Raw genomic sequence first — 15,237 nt, 5'->3', positions numbered from 1 at the left:
GAACAACAACGACAAAACAGAAGCAATACTGTAACATATCAATAAAGACTTTAAAAATGCTCCACATTAAAAAAAAAAAAAAAAGAAACCTTTCTCTCCAGAATTCTCTCTCTGCCTGCATGCACAGAAGAAAGGCCATATGAGGACACAGCAAGAAGCTGACTGTCTGCAAGCCAGCAAGAGAGCTCTAGCCAGAAATCAACCCTGACGCCACCTTGACCTTGGTCTTCTAGCCTCCAAAACAGTGAGGAAATAAACTTCTGTTGTTTCAATCACCCAGCCTGGGGTACTCTCTGATGGCAGCCTGAGCTGACTAGTATGCTCATTTTCCTCATCGGCAAAGCAGGGAAACAATTAGGAAGCACACCATGAGGCTATTGTGAGAATCCGGTGAGGAAATGTGTGTGTAATGCCTGCCTGTTCAGCTTGCCTGCAGCACCTCCAGCGCCTGGAATGGTGCCTGGTATACAGTGGACATTCAATAACTACCTACCAAATGAACAACTACATCCATCAAGAAAGGAATCAGGGACTTCCCTGACCGTCAGTGGTTGAGAATTTGCCTGCCAATGTAGGGGACACAGGTTCAAGCCCTGATCCCACATGCCACGGAGCAACTAAGCGGGTCTGCCACAACTACTGAGCCTGCGCTCTACAGCTCAAGCCCTGCAATGAGTAGCTCCCCATCCCCGAAACTAGAGAAAAGCACGCATAGCAAAGACCCAGTGAAGCCAAAAATAAATTAATAAATCAAAAGACAGCAGTCGAACTAAATACAACTACTTATTTCTGAGCTTTTCAGTAACTTTCATCTCCTTGATCATCGATCAGTAGTCACCAACAAATGACAGCAGGCACAAAAGATGTAAGAAGAGTGTCTGCAGGGATCGTTTCCTGGTTGTTTTTAAAATTTTTATTTATTTATATATTTTTGGCTGTGCTGAGTCTTCGTTACTGTGCAGGTTTTCTCTAGTTGAGGAGAGTTGGGGCTACTCTCTGGTGGCTGTGCACAGGCTTCTCATTGCAGTGGCTTCTCTTGTTGCAGAGCACAGGCTCCAGGGCGCATGAGCTTCATTGTTGCAGCCTGTGGGCTCAGTAGCTGGGGTTCCTGGATTCTAGACCACAGGCTCAATCGATGTGGCTTAGTTGTTCTGCTGCATGTGGGATCTTCCCAGATCAGGGATCGAACCATTGTCTCCTGCACTGGCAGGTGGATTCTTTACCACTGAGCCACCAGGGAAAGCCTATCTCCTGTTTTTAATTGGATCTAATGCCCTGTCTTCTGTCAACTGGGAAAGGGTGTGGGCTGGCTGATCCTGAGTGGAGTCTGAAACTCTAGGAGGAGGGGAACGTTGATCAGGAAACTGGGGGCCCCTGGTCCAGCTTTGTGGGCCAGGGCTTTGAAGAGGGAGTTCTTCCTCCCGTTTTTTTTTTTTTTTTTTTTTTTGAGGGGGTGGGGCAGAGGGGCTAGAGATTCAGCTGTGGGAGGCGATGAAAGAGGCGAGGGGAAGGTAGGGCTGGGCGTGGCATGGGTGAAGTTGGCCTGGGGTTGGAGGCCACAGCAGGTCCTCCTTCCTGGTGCTTGAGAGATGCAAATGATAGGAACAATAGGGCCCCTGTCACCAGGCCATTTGCGGTAGAACCTGGGCTCAGGGGAGGCAGAGCTCCTTCACCCTAGCCATGGTGAGACTTGGTTCTGGGGCAGCCCCTGATATACAGACCTGCCCACCCTGGGGCCCCAGGACTCTGGACACGGAGAGTCATTCTAGATGTACTGATTACCCCTTTACTCCCCTCCCTGACCCTTTTCAGGAGAAGCTCAGCTGGAGAAAGGCCAGGTGAGTCCCGGGGCTCCTCTCTTTTCTCTACCCTCCTCTCATTTCCACCTCACTGCAACTTTCCTGGGTATAGCCATCCTTAGAGTGGTGCTGATTCTGCCCGGTCCTACCACGCCCAGCGAGATCATTCATGTGCCTCCACTGCCCAGGGAACACAAGGGCTCCCCTGCTGCTGGCTTCCCTGGAGCACCAAGTTCTCAAGCTGTGCACCCAGGGGCATGAGCTCTGCCCCCAGACTCTTCCTCCCACTTCCCTGGTCCCAGGCTGCTGTCGCACAACTCCAGGGGGCAGTGCCATGTCTGTGAATGTCCCTGGGCTGTGCGATGTCTGGCTGACACAAACTCAGGGCTCCTTGGGCAGAGCTGACTAGAGTCCAATTGCAGGTCGGGGCCACCGCTTCCACCTCCAAGATGTGCAAGTAAGTGATCACCACCCCCCAGATGTGTAGTGTGTGCGTGTGTGTGCACTCAGTTGTGTCTGACTCTTGGTGACCCCTTGGACTGTAGTCTGGGATGTGCAGGGGTCCCAAGAGTCTCCCCTGGGGGTTCTGGATACCTCCTGCTCATTATAGTTCAGCGCTTCTAAGTCACTGGGCCCAGCTCTTTCATCTGTCTGGTTCAGAATTAGAGCTGCATGGGGTGGAGGACTGGCAGGCTTCCCAGGTGGCGCTAGTGGTAAAGAACCTGCCTGCCAATGCTGGAGCCGGAAGAAGCACGGGTTTCATTCCTGGGTCGGGAAGATCTCCTGGAGAGGAGGGCATGGCAGCTCACTCCAGTATTCTTACCATGGACAGAAGAGCCTGGTGGGTTACAGTCCTTAGGGGTCGCAAGGAGTCAGACATAACTGAAGTGACTTAGCACGCACGCAGTGGAGGACTGGCATAGACGGAACAGGCCGTTAGGTCCCCTTATCTCCAAAATGCCTCACTGGTCCTCCTGCAGTGTTGGGAAAGAGCCCATCATGAATGGTTCCTTTGAGGCCTCTGGAAAAGTGCAGATAGTTTATTATATCTGGGAAAGAGAGCAAGTCATTATGTTAGAGAGGGGCTGGGCGGGGAGGAGATGAGGCCAGTCTCACCAGTCTCTTGTTCAGACTCCCAAGCTTGGAGAAAAGATGAACCCTGCCCATCTCCTCTGTCTGTCCCAGGGACCTGGAGACACAGGGTAAGTCCAGCTGCTGAGCCAGAGCTGGTGGGTGGGAGGAGGCAGTGGCTACCGCCACTGCTCCTGTATCCCTTCTGTCCTTCCTGTGCTCAGCATTCCTTCCTGGAAGCCCCAGAGGAGGAGGAAGAGGAGGAGGATAAATATGAGCTGCCCCCCTGTGAGGCTCTACTCCGCCACCTCACCCCTGCCCACCTTTCTGGCACTGAGGAGGACTCTTTGTACTTGGGTGAGGGCTGGGAAGTTGAGGCAGAGAGGTGGGGATCAGGCAGAACAGGAGGGTCCCCACAAGGGGAGAGGGCCCAGGTTTTGCTTCCTCCCCTTCTGTTTGGCCTGGGACAGCGAGGGGAGGTCTCAGCTGGCAGTCACTGAGGCCTCTTGGTTGGGCAGAGAGGGACAGAGGAAGGGAGGGAGGAGGGGAAAGGGAGGATGAGTGGGAAGGGGTGACGAGCCTGGAGGGGCCGTGTAACCACGGCAACAGCAGGCAAGCAGGAGGCCTGCCAGGGTCCCTGGGGCCTGGAGACCCCCCTCCGAGATCCCTGTACAACTTGGAGCAAGGGTAGGGATGCCAGGAGAGTCCCAGTCGCTGCTGGCATCCCACCCCCACAGCTCCCAGCTTGGCCAGGTGGGGGCAGGGAAGCTGGCCGCCTCCAGTTGCCATGGCGACGGGGCAGTCGGGAAGCCAGAGAGCAAGGGAGGGGAGGGAGGGAGGGAGAAGGGAATAGAGACTGGGTGAGGGGGCCAGAGGAAAACAGGAACCTATGTGGGAGGAGCCCACAGAGTCACAATGTTGGAGTGTTTTCCAGATCACTCTGCTCCCCTGGGCCCTCCCACATCACCACTGCCACCACCACAGCCCCAGCCGGAGATGGTACACAGCCTCCCTGCCCGCCCCACTCCAGCGCACCATTTTCCAGTGAGTAAATCTAAGAGGCATCCCGTATGCAAAATTCCCCCACATCTGCATTCATGAGGCCCCTGAAAAATTAGCTGCGTCGTCGGAAGCCAGAGCCCTGTTGAGAGTGGCTCCTCCCACCTGCCTGGTCTGGTCCTTGCACCCTCCCCATCAGCATCACCTAAGACTCAGCCTTTTCGCCTGGGCCAGGAGTGGGGAGTGGGGGTGGGTGGGTGCATTGAAGCTCCCCTACCTCTTGAAGCTGAGAGCTTCTCAGGACCCTCCCTGCCTGTGGAGTGAAGAAAGCCCTCGCTCAGCTGCCAGTCACTGCCAGCTGTCATCCCTCCATGATCCCGGGTGTGGGCTTTGAGAGCTGCCACTTTCATCCTATATTGTATGGGAATAAAAAGAAAAAGAGGCTCACAACAAAGAAAGAGCCACAGAACAGAGGTAAAGAGGAGAGCTGCCTCCTTTGCACATTAATGCTTGTGTTGTAGTTTTTGGGGGGCAGGGGCTTTCCTGGTAGCTCCATCGGTAAAGAATCTGCCTTTCAATGCAGGAGACCTGGGTTCAGTTCCTGGGTTGGGAAGATCCCCTGGAGGAGGGCATAGCACTCCATGCCACTCCATGGCACTCCAGTATTCTTGCCTGGAGAATTCCATGGACAGAGGAGCCTGGTGGGCCAGTCCATGGCGTCACAAGAGTTGGGTTTGTTTTTTTTTTAAAGCTGCACAGATATACACAGTCCTTCTGCATCCCACCCTGCTAGTCTTGCCCTCCTCCTGCTGCTGCTCCCTGACCCCCGTTCTCCCTCCTGCCACTGCATTGTGCCCACAGCCCAAGGCAGCGCCGAGCCCACTGGAGGCCCTGAAGCAGAGCTGGCCCTTTGGAAGGCAAGGTAATAGGGATGTCCAGTCTCATTCCGAGGCCCACCCATTCCCTGCCCTGAGAAGCGGAATCCTGGCTCCCATGAGATTGGGGAGCTGGCCTCACACTAGTCTCATGCTTTGCCCAGTCGCTGCATCCCCCGAGTTGTTCCTCAATTTTACCTGCTGATCCCCCTAGGGCAGGCAGTTTGGGAGGAGGCTGAGGCCCTCACTCAGAGTCCCTGGCTCCTCGGCCCCTTGGGCACCTGCTGAGGTCTCTGGGTCAGGTGAGGGGCACCCTGGGGTATGAAGTAAGGCAATTAGGGGTGAGGAGGGCTTTCTCCTGGGACTTCAAAGCTGGCTCTGAGGATCCCCTCAGAGAAGCTCCAAGGAAGCTCTGCTTTTCCAGCCTAAGTTTCACTAATTCCTTTCTCCTTGCTGCTCCTGACTGGTGGGTCTCTCCTTTTCCTACCAGAGCTGGGTGAACCGGCCCGAGCGGTGAGTGGCCCCTCACTCTAGGACTGGCTAGGAAGTTGGTGGTGGTGGTGGGGTGGGGTGGGAGCGCCAGGAAATACCCCTAAAACCAGGGGAAGAGGCCTGGAGCAGGATCCTTCCCCTTTGGCCGGAGGCTCTAGCAGGGCGTCAGCCAGTGTCCCGGGAGGTGTCTGCCCAGTTCCTCCTGGACTCTCAGGCTCTCTGAGCCCAGGATGGGAAGCAGGTGCTCATGGGTGCCCTCTTCTGGGCAAAGGAGCACTTTTAGTCATTCCATTTCCACCTAGGATGGGGGGTGGGGGGGTTGAGGTACCAATAGCTCCCCCAAATGATGGCTTCGTCCTCCTTCCCACTCACTGCTCAAACCCTGGGTACCACACTCCCTCCTTATCTTAGGTGCCAGGCCCTTCGAAGGAGCCCGATGAGGACATCTATGTGGAGTGTGAGCCCAGTCCAGGTGAATCCCTCTCTCTACCCCGCCCCGCCCTGCCCTGAGGTCCTCGGCTGCCCACCAGCAGCACAGCACAGTCTTCTGGCTCCATTGTCTGCCCCATCCTCTCTCAGTACCCCACCAACACATATCTGCCTTCAGACACACACACACAGATGCCTCTGGTCTAGAGTGACCCACACTGTTCCTGCCACGGAGGGAACCCCTTTAGAGCAGGGGCTGTGGGGGCTTCCCAGCTGTTGTGGCCAGGACAGCGCTCTGCCTGGTTGGACAGACTCCCCAAAGGTCAAGCTGCAGAGAAGCAGAGAAGACTCCGCAGCTGCCCCCTAGCCCCGCCCCAGGCTCCTGGAGCTCCCTGCTTGATGCTCAGCCCTGCTGTTTTAGTCCCAGCCTTTACTCAGACTCTGAGTTCCCCAGTCCTGACGGCCCCAGTCCCTCTACCAAGGATATCCATGGGGCCCAGGTGAGTGCCCCAAGTTTGTGTGTGTGTGGGGGGTGGAATGGCCAGCCCAGGCTTCCCCAGCCTTGACCCTGAGATCTCTGGGGTCACTGAACCTTTTCTTTTGAAGGAGGTAAAGGCCCTGAACCCTTGTTTCCCAATTTGCTCCCCACAGGCCCACCATAACCCCCCAAGAAGCTCAGAATGTAAGAGGCTGGGGTTGGGGTAGAGCTGGGGGTGGGGGTGCGGAGGTGAGCTGGGAGTGAGGGGGAAAGGGAGGCTCAGAGTGGGACTTCCCGCCCAAAGAAGCAGGCCTGACTCAACATCCTGTGTCCTAGGGAGCATCAAAGGCCACCTCTGAAGGTGAGTATGGGCATTACCAGCATGGATCCATGCACTCACGTGGGGCCCTCCCTAGCCACAGCCCTGCAGGCCACAGACTGTCTCCCAGCCCGCCTGCACCCTGCTTGGTTGAGGGGGTCCCTGCAGCTCTGACTCCAGCTGAGAACAGGTCTGAGAGGACCCGCCCTGGGCACTTTCCAGGGTCTGCACCAAATCGGGAAGCTCCCAGTCTGTACCTTAACATCACTCCTCAGTTGGAGGTCACGCGTGGCCTGGCCGGTGGGTCTTACCGGGACCCCTAGGAGGGGAGGGGTGAAGCACTGGGTGTCCACTTTGGCCTTGAAGCCTTTGCACACCTCCTGGGACCTCCCCCGCCCTCGCAGCTGGGCCCAAAGCCTCCCAGGTCTAATCCCTGGCCAGCCCCAGGGCTATAATCTGCTTCTTCCGGCAGAAAGGAGAACCTCTTTTTCTTCTGTAGCCGCCACCCAGAACACCTCAGGTGCCCAGGTGAGGAGGGGCTGCAAGTGAGCTGGGGGGCAGAGGGGAGGCCCTCAGGAACAGAGCCCAGGTCCACACCCAGGAGCCCTTTTGGGCTGGATGTGTGTACGCGGCTCTAGACAGGACACGTTTTGTTGAGCTTGCGTGGACTCAGCCTGGGGAAGACCGACAGGAACACAAATATCTGCAAGCCGCCGGGGTGTTCTCTGCTCCCCATTCCCGATCTGGTGCCCTGGCATATCACTAATCTGCTGGGTGTGTGTACAGGAAGGCAATCTGCTGGGTCAGCCTTGGTACTCAGGGAACTGTGACCGCCATGCTGCTGAGAGCGCCCTGCTCCGATGCCAGAAGGTGGGCCACCCACTGCAGACCCCCAGGGCCTTCTCAGAAACCCCTTCTGCTCAGGGGCTGTGGCTGGCAGGTGGGAGCAGCTGGGCAGGGATTGGAGTCAGGGCTGCAGCTGGAAATGTGAGGCTAATGGATGGGCGCCCTCCCCAGGATGGAGCATATACCGTGCGCCCCAGCTCAGGCCCTCGCGGCACCCAGCCCTTCACCCTGGCAGTACTTCTCCACGGCCGAGTCTTCAACATTCCCATCAGGCGGCTGGCTGATGGGCGCCACTATGCCCTGGGCCGTGAGGGCAGGAACCATGAGGAGGTGGGTGCTGAAGTGGTGAAGCTCAGCAGAGCAGCCCCTGGGCCCAGCTGGGAGCATTTCCCTGGGGAAAACCACATTTTGTCTTTTTCCGGAGTGGGTGATCAGTCATTTCAGTTCAGTCACTCAGTTGTGTCTGACTCTTTGCGACCCCATGGACTGCAGCATGCTAGGCTTTCCTGTCCATCACCAACTCCCTGAGCTGCTCAAACTCATGTCCATTGAGTTGGTGATACCATCCAACCATCTCATCCTCTCCAAGGGTGATCAATATCCTTGGCCACAAGTCTGAACTCTTTCCCAAAAGCCTGCACTTTGAGAAGAGGCCCACTCTACTCTGGAGGAGTTACCCACTCCTGCAAGGCCCAGCCTGCCTGGAGCCCAGGTTGAGGCATTTGTACCTGTATGAACCCAGCTGGGAAGACGGCAGGGCCTGGGTAGTCCAGATTTTTGTCTGTACCAAGAACTCAGCTTTGCACCCAGCATTTGCTAGGCTGCAAACCAGAGACAGTCACTCCTCAGGTCCCCATACCAGAGGTCCCGGGCAGGGGCCCCAGAGTTGTTTGGGGGAAATGCGCACTGGTGCCATCAGACAGAAGGCCTGGAATGGGGCAGCAGGATGCAGTGGAGCTTCATGGGGCAACAGGAAGGAAAATACGTAGAAAAATGTCCAAAACGCCCTTGCCAGAGCCCCCCAGCTCCCTCAGGAAGTTTCTCCTGGCACAGGGCTCAAGGGCCTCACCGATGCCCTCCCGTCCCTGTGCAGCTCTTCTCCTCCGTGGCCGCCATGGTCCAGCACTACATGCAGCACCCCCTACCGCTCCTGGACAGGCAGAGCGGCAGCCGGCAGCTCACCTGCCTGCTCTTCCCCACCAAGCCCTGACGCCACAGCACATGTGCAGCCTCACCTCTGGCCCCATATTTTGCCCCGTGGGCTGTCTCCCTCTTCTCTTCCAGTTTGCCACCCCCCAGATTCCCCCATCCTTTGTCCCAGTCCCTCCAGGCCCCTGGGAAGGATGGCCCAGAGACAGAAAGTGCCCCCAAGTCCCTACTCCATTCTCACCCAAAGCCTGACACTGCTACTCCCTGCTCCCTCTCCACTGGGAAGCAGGGGACAGGCAGGGCCCCCATTCCTGGCCCTCAGGCATGCCTCCCAAGCTGCTCTGAATGAAGCTCTTCTGGGGGAAGCTGAACCTCACAGGTTAGAGTCTGGGCAGTCCTGCTTGAACACAAGGAGAATCCACCCGCATGTTGTAGGAGGTTTAACAGGGAGCTGGCCTCTGGGAGAGACTTGGTGGCCCTGCACATAGTTTTGCTTTCAATAAATATTTGTTGAATGAATTCTTGAATTCTGTTGAGCGAAGCAGAGACAGCCTCCTCCGTGAGGCGCCGAGGTTCTCAAGTGTCCCAGGGCACAGCCTGGGCCTGGGAGTGCTAGAGCAGTGGTGGCCAGGCCAGGACAGAAGGGCCGGCCCCTTTTCTGCCCTTTGGCTGGGGTTTTGGCCCTTAGATGGTCTGTGGCGGCCGCCCTGGGTGGGCTGAGTTTTGTTTCTTTTTGTTTGCGGGAGTCAGGGTAGGGGCAGGAGAAAGGCTCGGTGCTGCTCAGCCACCCCATGAAATGACGAGACAGAGCTCAGTACTTGCCCACCACCCATTTACCGCCCTAGCATTCCATCTGGGAGGGATGCGCCCGATTTTGAGCGCTGGGTGTTGTCTGGGGTGGAGCGGACCCCAGGAAACATCTGGGTATGAACCGGGCCAGGCTGCCATGGACGGATCCACGCGTTGTTCAGAGAAGACAAGAGGCCATCGGAGCTGAGCTGCCCACAGGCACGCCCCCGGGAGGGAGGCTCCAGGGATGCGGGCTCCGAGATAAGCCGGCGGCCTGCGGGCGGGCGGGAGAGCGGAGAAGGGCGGCCCCGCGCGGGCTGGGCCGAGGGGCGGGCAAGTCCCCGGGCCCTGGAGCTGCGCCCGGAACACCCCGTGCCGGAAGCGCATGTGACCGTGACTCCGCACAAGCCGCGAAACAAAAGGCGGCTCAGCAGTCTCCAGCGGCGCTCGGGCTGGCACGGAGGGTTCGGACCCGTGCTCCTAGCCGTAGCCTGAGCTCTGCGCCCACCGACTCTGCCCGCACCCAACCCCAAGGCTGGGGCTCCGGGGCGGGAGCCAGGGGGAGGTGGTGAAGGAGGGCGCGCGGGTGAAATGCAAACACGAGGCTGGGTGGGCGCTACGGAGGTCCAGGCTAGGCGTCCAGGAAAGCGTTGTTGGCTTCACCACAGCTGGCTCTGGCAAGTTTCCCCTCCCAACCTTAATTCCTGTAACGGAGGTGAAGATAATCCTCCCTACCAGTTACCCTATGGCTGGGGGGCTTGCGTGAGGTGGACCATGTGGAAGATGAGGACCGTGCAGGGCTAATGGGCTGCACTCTGACCCTTCTTTCCCCTCAAAAACACGCGTGTGAATTTGGGTCAGTCAACTGCCACTTCCAGTGTTCACTACAGCACGGATGTAATTTCCGCCCAGGGCACCAGGAGGAGGAGCAGGATGGGCAGACGGCGCAGGCCGAGGTGGGGGTGGATGCTGCTGCCCATCCATGTGGAGAGGGGACTAGCAGCTGGGCTCTAGTAGAGCAGGGGGATAATAGTGAAACCTTTTACAACAGATTGGGACTTGAACTCACGTGGCTGGGACTCAAACCCAGTCAAAACCTTGCTTAGGACTTGAACCCATATAGCTGGGACTCTAACCCAGCCAAAACCCACAGTGGTTTTAGGACCTAATGAAGCTCCGGTTCTTCATGTCGCATGGCAGAAAGAATTCAGTGAGAGACAAAGTGATAGGGGAGAAATGAATTTATTCAGCTACAGAGAGAGGCACACTCCACAGAGTGCAGCAGCCAAATGGGGCCTGGTTAGTTTTTATAAGCTGGGTCATTTCATATGTTAATGAGTGGGAGGATTATTCCAACTGTTTTTGGGAAGGGGCAGAGATTTCCAGGATTTGGGCCACCACCCACTCCTTAGTCTTGACAGTGCCTTGGAACTGTCATGGCACTTTTGGGTGTGTCATTTCACTTGCTGATTGAGGATTAAGGCCTAGTCGTGTCTGCATCTCGGTCCCATTTGATTCTAATCGGTTTATGTTGTGTCCTTGGGCTGTCTCTCTTTCAAAAGTAATGCCCCGCCCCTTCCCCTCCTGTTACAGTAGGATCCCCAAGTGAGCCCCCTTCTGCTCTGGCTCCCTCCATACTATGGATGGGAGTGGCCACTCCCTACCCTTTACCAGACTGACTCAGGCAGGAACTCAGGGCTGGAGAGGGTGGGGACCCGCCTTAGGGTGGGCCTCAGGATACTAACGGAATCTATTAGAACCCTGCAGTGGCCCCACCCTTCCCTCACCCTTCTCCCTGTACCAAACCAAGCAGTTACTGATGAGGACAATAGAGTCACAGACCCAGTGTCTGATGCATGTTCCTGAGTTGTTTTACAGATACTATAACTGCCAACAGAGGGAAAAAACCCTAACTGCATAATGACCAGACTGTAGCCATGACATAAGCTGCTCCATCTTGAGCAGTATAGAATCCATGGCTAGCACAATTCTAAGAACTGGCCTCAAGAGAACGGATTAACATACATGTCTCAAAATAACCTATATCTTTGTGGGCATCAAACTGACTGTAGTTTACTCTGCCCGTATATGTCAGCAGGCAACTAAAATTGTCAACAAAGACAGGCTACAGACCCATGTTAACATTTTCCACTCTGAGAATAAATACTGTGCCCATTGTTAGCATAAAGAAGTTACAGAAGATGGATCTTTGCCCCGTAGTTCCATAGATATGAAATGATGATGGCAGTGGGGAATTGAAAGCAGCTCTTTCACCCCTTTCCTGTTGGCCCACTTCTGTTCCTAACTTTAACAGAGCCCAGTTATAAGAATGAGATCACTGAGCAATTGAAACTTACTCCTTAGCTCTCCTGAATGCACTCCATACTTGCCAAGTCGCTTCAGTCGTGTCCTGCCAGGCTTCTCTGTCCATGGGATTTCCCAGGCATGAATATCGGAGTGAGTTGCCATTTCCTCCTCCAGGCACCAAACCTGTGTCTCTTAAGTCTACTGCAATGGCAGGTGGGTTCTTTACCACCAGCACTACCTGGGAAGCCCAAGCCTTGTCTAAACTGTTGATTCTTTTCCTAAATGAAAAGAAGTAAGAATGAAAAATTAAGCAGTTAAAAAATGAGTAGTTCTGTGGGGACCTCCACGGTGGTCCAGTGGTTAAGATTCCTCGCTCGCAATGCAGGGGGTGAGGATTCCATCCTTGGTCAGGGAACTACATCCTGCATGCTGCAACTAAAGCCCATTGCAGCCAAATAAACTAAAAAACAAAATGAGTAGTTGTCTACCCCTGATAACCCACTTAGTAATCCTGCAGGCAGATCATGCAGGCAGGATAGCATCTGAAGACAAAGTCAGCCAGTCTGTACACAATGGAGAATGATGAAGAACCCAACCTCCTGTCTAGATGATTCACTGAGATTCTTTCCACCAGTTTTCCCCTTTAAAAACCTGTATGGCTGAGTAGAATCTTCACAGCTGATGTCAGTACACAAGTCCACCTTCTCTCCAGATTGCTGGCTTCTCTGATTAAAACACCTTTCCTTTCACTGACACTTGCCTCTCAAATTATTGGCTTCTGGGTGTCGGACACAACTGAGCGACTGAACTGAACTGAACTTAGTGGTACGCAGCTGAACCTGAGTTCAGCAACACATACAGACTCCTGCATCCCTCACCAGATATGCAGGTTTGACTTCTCAGGAGGAGTCCTCCACCCTAGTGCCTGTTTTTTTTTTATGTTGTTGTTGTTTTTCACCAAGTCATGAATTTACCTAGCTCTGAAGCCACATGGCCTGTAGGAGGAGAGTAGAGGCCACAGAAAAGGGCTCAGCAGTTAGTGGCTGCTTGGTCCCAGCTGAGGGAACGAGTCTCACTCCTTCCCTCCCTGGGGAGAAAGAGGAGGGGGCAGTCCAGGCAGTGGGGACAATCTGTGACAAAAGATCCGGAGGGCCAAAAAGAACATGATCTGGAGAGCAACTCAGCCTCATTGGTGCCTCCTCAGACTGCAGGTCTGTGCTTAAATGTTCCCTTCTCCAGGAAGCCTTCCTGGCTGCCCCAGCCTAGGCTTGGGCACCTAATACATCGCAAGCAAGTGCCTTTTCACTCCCAGGAAAGGACCAGCTGCCACAACTGCCCACTATTGTGTATCCAGGACCTGGGATACAGTACGTGCCAAATATTTCTTGAGAGAGTCACTGAATAGGTCAAGTCTACTCTGGATCTCTCTGAAGCTCATAGTGTTCCTTGTCAGGACTTCATTTGTAAGAGGAAAATCTAACCTAGTGTTTTCCAATAGAACGTTCTGTGGTGATACGAACATTCTATAGTTGCATTGTCCACTACAGAAGCCATTAGCCACAATAGCACTTGAAATGTGACAGTGACCGAAGAGCTGAATTTTTAACAATAATGTAATTAACTTTTTTCAAGTTTTTTTTTTTTTTTTGGGGGGGGGGCGTGGGCGCTGTGCCATGTGGCTTGTGGGATCTTAGTTCCCCAACCAGGGATTGAACCTAGGCCATGGCAGTGACAGCGCAGAGTCCTAACCACTGGACTGCCAGGGAATTCCCTATAATGTAATTCATTTTTAATTAATTTAAATTCAGATAGCCACATATATAGTTCATGGCTATCAAAATGTTCTATGTCTCTTAACTTCCCGAGTGTGAGGGGCAATGGTGAGAGAGAAATCTGGAGAAGGCGGTGGCAGCTGGGTCCTCCGTAATGAGTGTGAGCAAAGGGGAGCCACTGAGGCTCTGAGCTGGGGGTGGGGGTGCTGGAGGGATGGTATTTTGGGAGGATCGCTTCAGCTGTGAAGTGCTGAGTGGGTCTGAGGGCAGCACGGAGGCAGGGAGAACAGTTTGGGGCTGCACATATTTCTGTGATCCGGATGATAGATGACACCCCTTGTTTTTCACCATGCCAGTCACCCTCCAAACACCTTCTTTCTACTTCCCCTCATCCAGTGAACTAGACTCTAGAAAATTCTAAGCACGGTCACCAACTGGGGGATCAAGTCTTGAAGAAATGCCATTTGGTGAAGAAGCTTGTGGATTACCCAGAGTGCTTTGCTGTCTTTAGTGGCCTGGAAGGGTCAATAGGGCCCAGGGTATGGCATGCAGGCTTGCAGCTGGGGAAGGCCTGAAAGTGTGGCTGCTCCCAGACAAGACCACACTGTGGGGCTCAGAATGTGTTCTGTGCAACCTGCCAGCATGCTTTTTCACTTTGGTTTCTAAAGAGGCACTCTGGGAATTCCCTGGTGGTCCAGCGGTTAGGACTTGCTGTTTTCACTACTGAGGGCCCGGGTTCAGTCCCTGGGGAACTAAGATCCCTCAAGACATGTAGCACGGTCATAAATAAATAAATAAAAAGGCAGTCTGATCCCTGGGAAAAAAACATGGGATTTGGGGGCTAAAGGACCTAACTTTGAATCAGGCTCAGTTGCTTTATGTCTGTGTGGCCTTAACCTTGGTCTCTACTTTTAAAATGGGGCAATTAATACCTACTTTTTAGAGTTGTTGTGAGAGTAGAAATTTTATCTATCTATCTACTAATGTATATTTAGCCTAACACACCCTAACGTGTACTAGGGTCGAATGATTGGTACCTAATAACAGTCCCAACAGTGAATATGGGCTTCCCTGGTGGTTCAGATGGTAAAGAATCTGCCTGCAATGCAGGAGACCTGGGTTCGATGCCTGGTTTTGGAAGATCTTCTGGAGAAGGGAATGGCAACCTACTCCAGTATTCTTGCCTGGAGAATTCCATGGGCAGAAGAGCCTGGCGGGCTAATGTCCATGAAGTCACAAAAAGTTGGACACCGAGCAACTAACACTTTAACTTCACTTTCAACTATGAATATAGGTCAAGCCTGGTTGCATTCCTGACTGCATGCTCCATTTTCAGGGGCTTCCTGACTTGTTTCCTCAACACACACACATACATACACATGTGACCTTTAGGCATCTCTGCCTAAAGGTTTATAATTGTTGTTCTCTCTGCCCACCTGGGTTTCCTATCCCCCTCCTCTTGGTAATACTGGCTACCCACTCCAGTATTCTTGTCTGGAGAATTCCATGGACAGAGGCCATAGTCCATGGGGTCACAAAGAGTCAGACACAACTGAGCAACTAACACTTTCATGTGGATATTGAGCTCATTAAAAAAAAAAAAAAACTCCTTATTTATTTATCTATTTTGTTTTGGCTGCACAGCTGGCAGAGTCTTGATTACCTGACCAGGGATTGAACCCGGGCCCCCCACAATGAAAGCACGGAGTCCTAACCACTAGACATCCAGGGAATTCCTGCTGAAATCATTTTGGAAGTGTTTTCAAGTTCTCCCAGATGTTTCCTTTCTCTACTGTGCAAATTTAGTGGAGGAGAGAGAGGGGTGTTGGGAGCAGAAGGATTTCTGGAAAGTCTGGTTTTCAGACACCTACGGACCACGATGAGGATGTCACAAGTGAGTGACAAAAAAGGA

The 15,237-nt window shown here is 54.0% G+C and overlaps 1 protein-coding gene across 1 annotated transcript; it reads left to right on the top strand.

Annotated features, from left to right (window-relative positions):
* The first annotated feature begins 2,694 nt into the window (after window positions 1-2,694).
* SH2D6 (SH2 domain containing 6) lies at window positions 2,695-8,976 on the top strand. The gene is made up of 14 exons (XM_027555550.1): window positions 2,695-3,001; window positions 3,095-3,227; window positions 3,805-3,914; window positions 4,731-4,791; window positions 5,235-5,257; window positions 5,648-5,708; window positions 6,087-6,165; window positions 6,317-6,347; window positions 6,480-6,504; window positions 6,685-6,762; window positions 6,935-6,990; window positions 7,249-7,332; window positions 7,480-7,638; window positions 8,402-8,976. Exons 1-14 carry the CDS (start codon window positions 2,900-2,902, stop codon window positions 8,516-8,518), a joined length of 1,119 nt encoding a protein of 372 aa, XP_027411351.1. The 5' UTR covers window positions 2,695-2,899; the 3' UTR covers window positions 8,519-8,976.
* Window positions 8,977-15,237: the final 6,261 nt, after the last annotated feature.

This window comes from Bos indicus x Bos taurus, chromosome 11, assembly GCF_003369695.1.
Source record: "Bos indicus x Bos taurus breed Angus x Brahman F1 hybrid chromosome 11, Bos_hybrid_MaternalHap_v2.0, whole genome shotgun sequence".
NCBI lineage: Eukaryota > Metazoa > Chordata > Mammalia > Artiodactyla > Bovidae > Bos > Bos indicus x Bos taurus.
The sequence above is the reverse complement of the archived record's forward strand: the minus strand, read 5'-3'. Positions and strand labels throughout refer to the sequence as shown.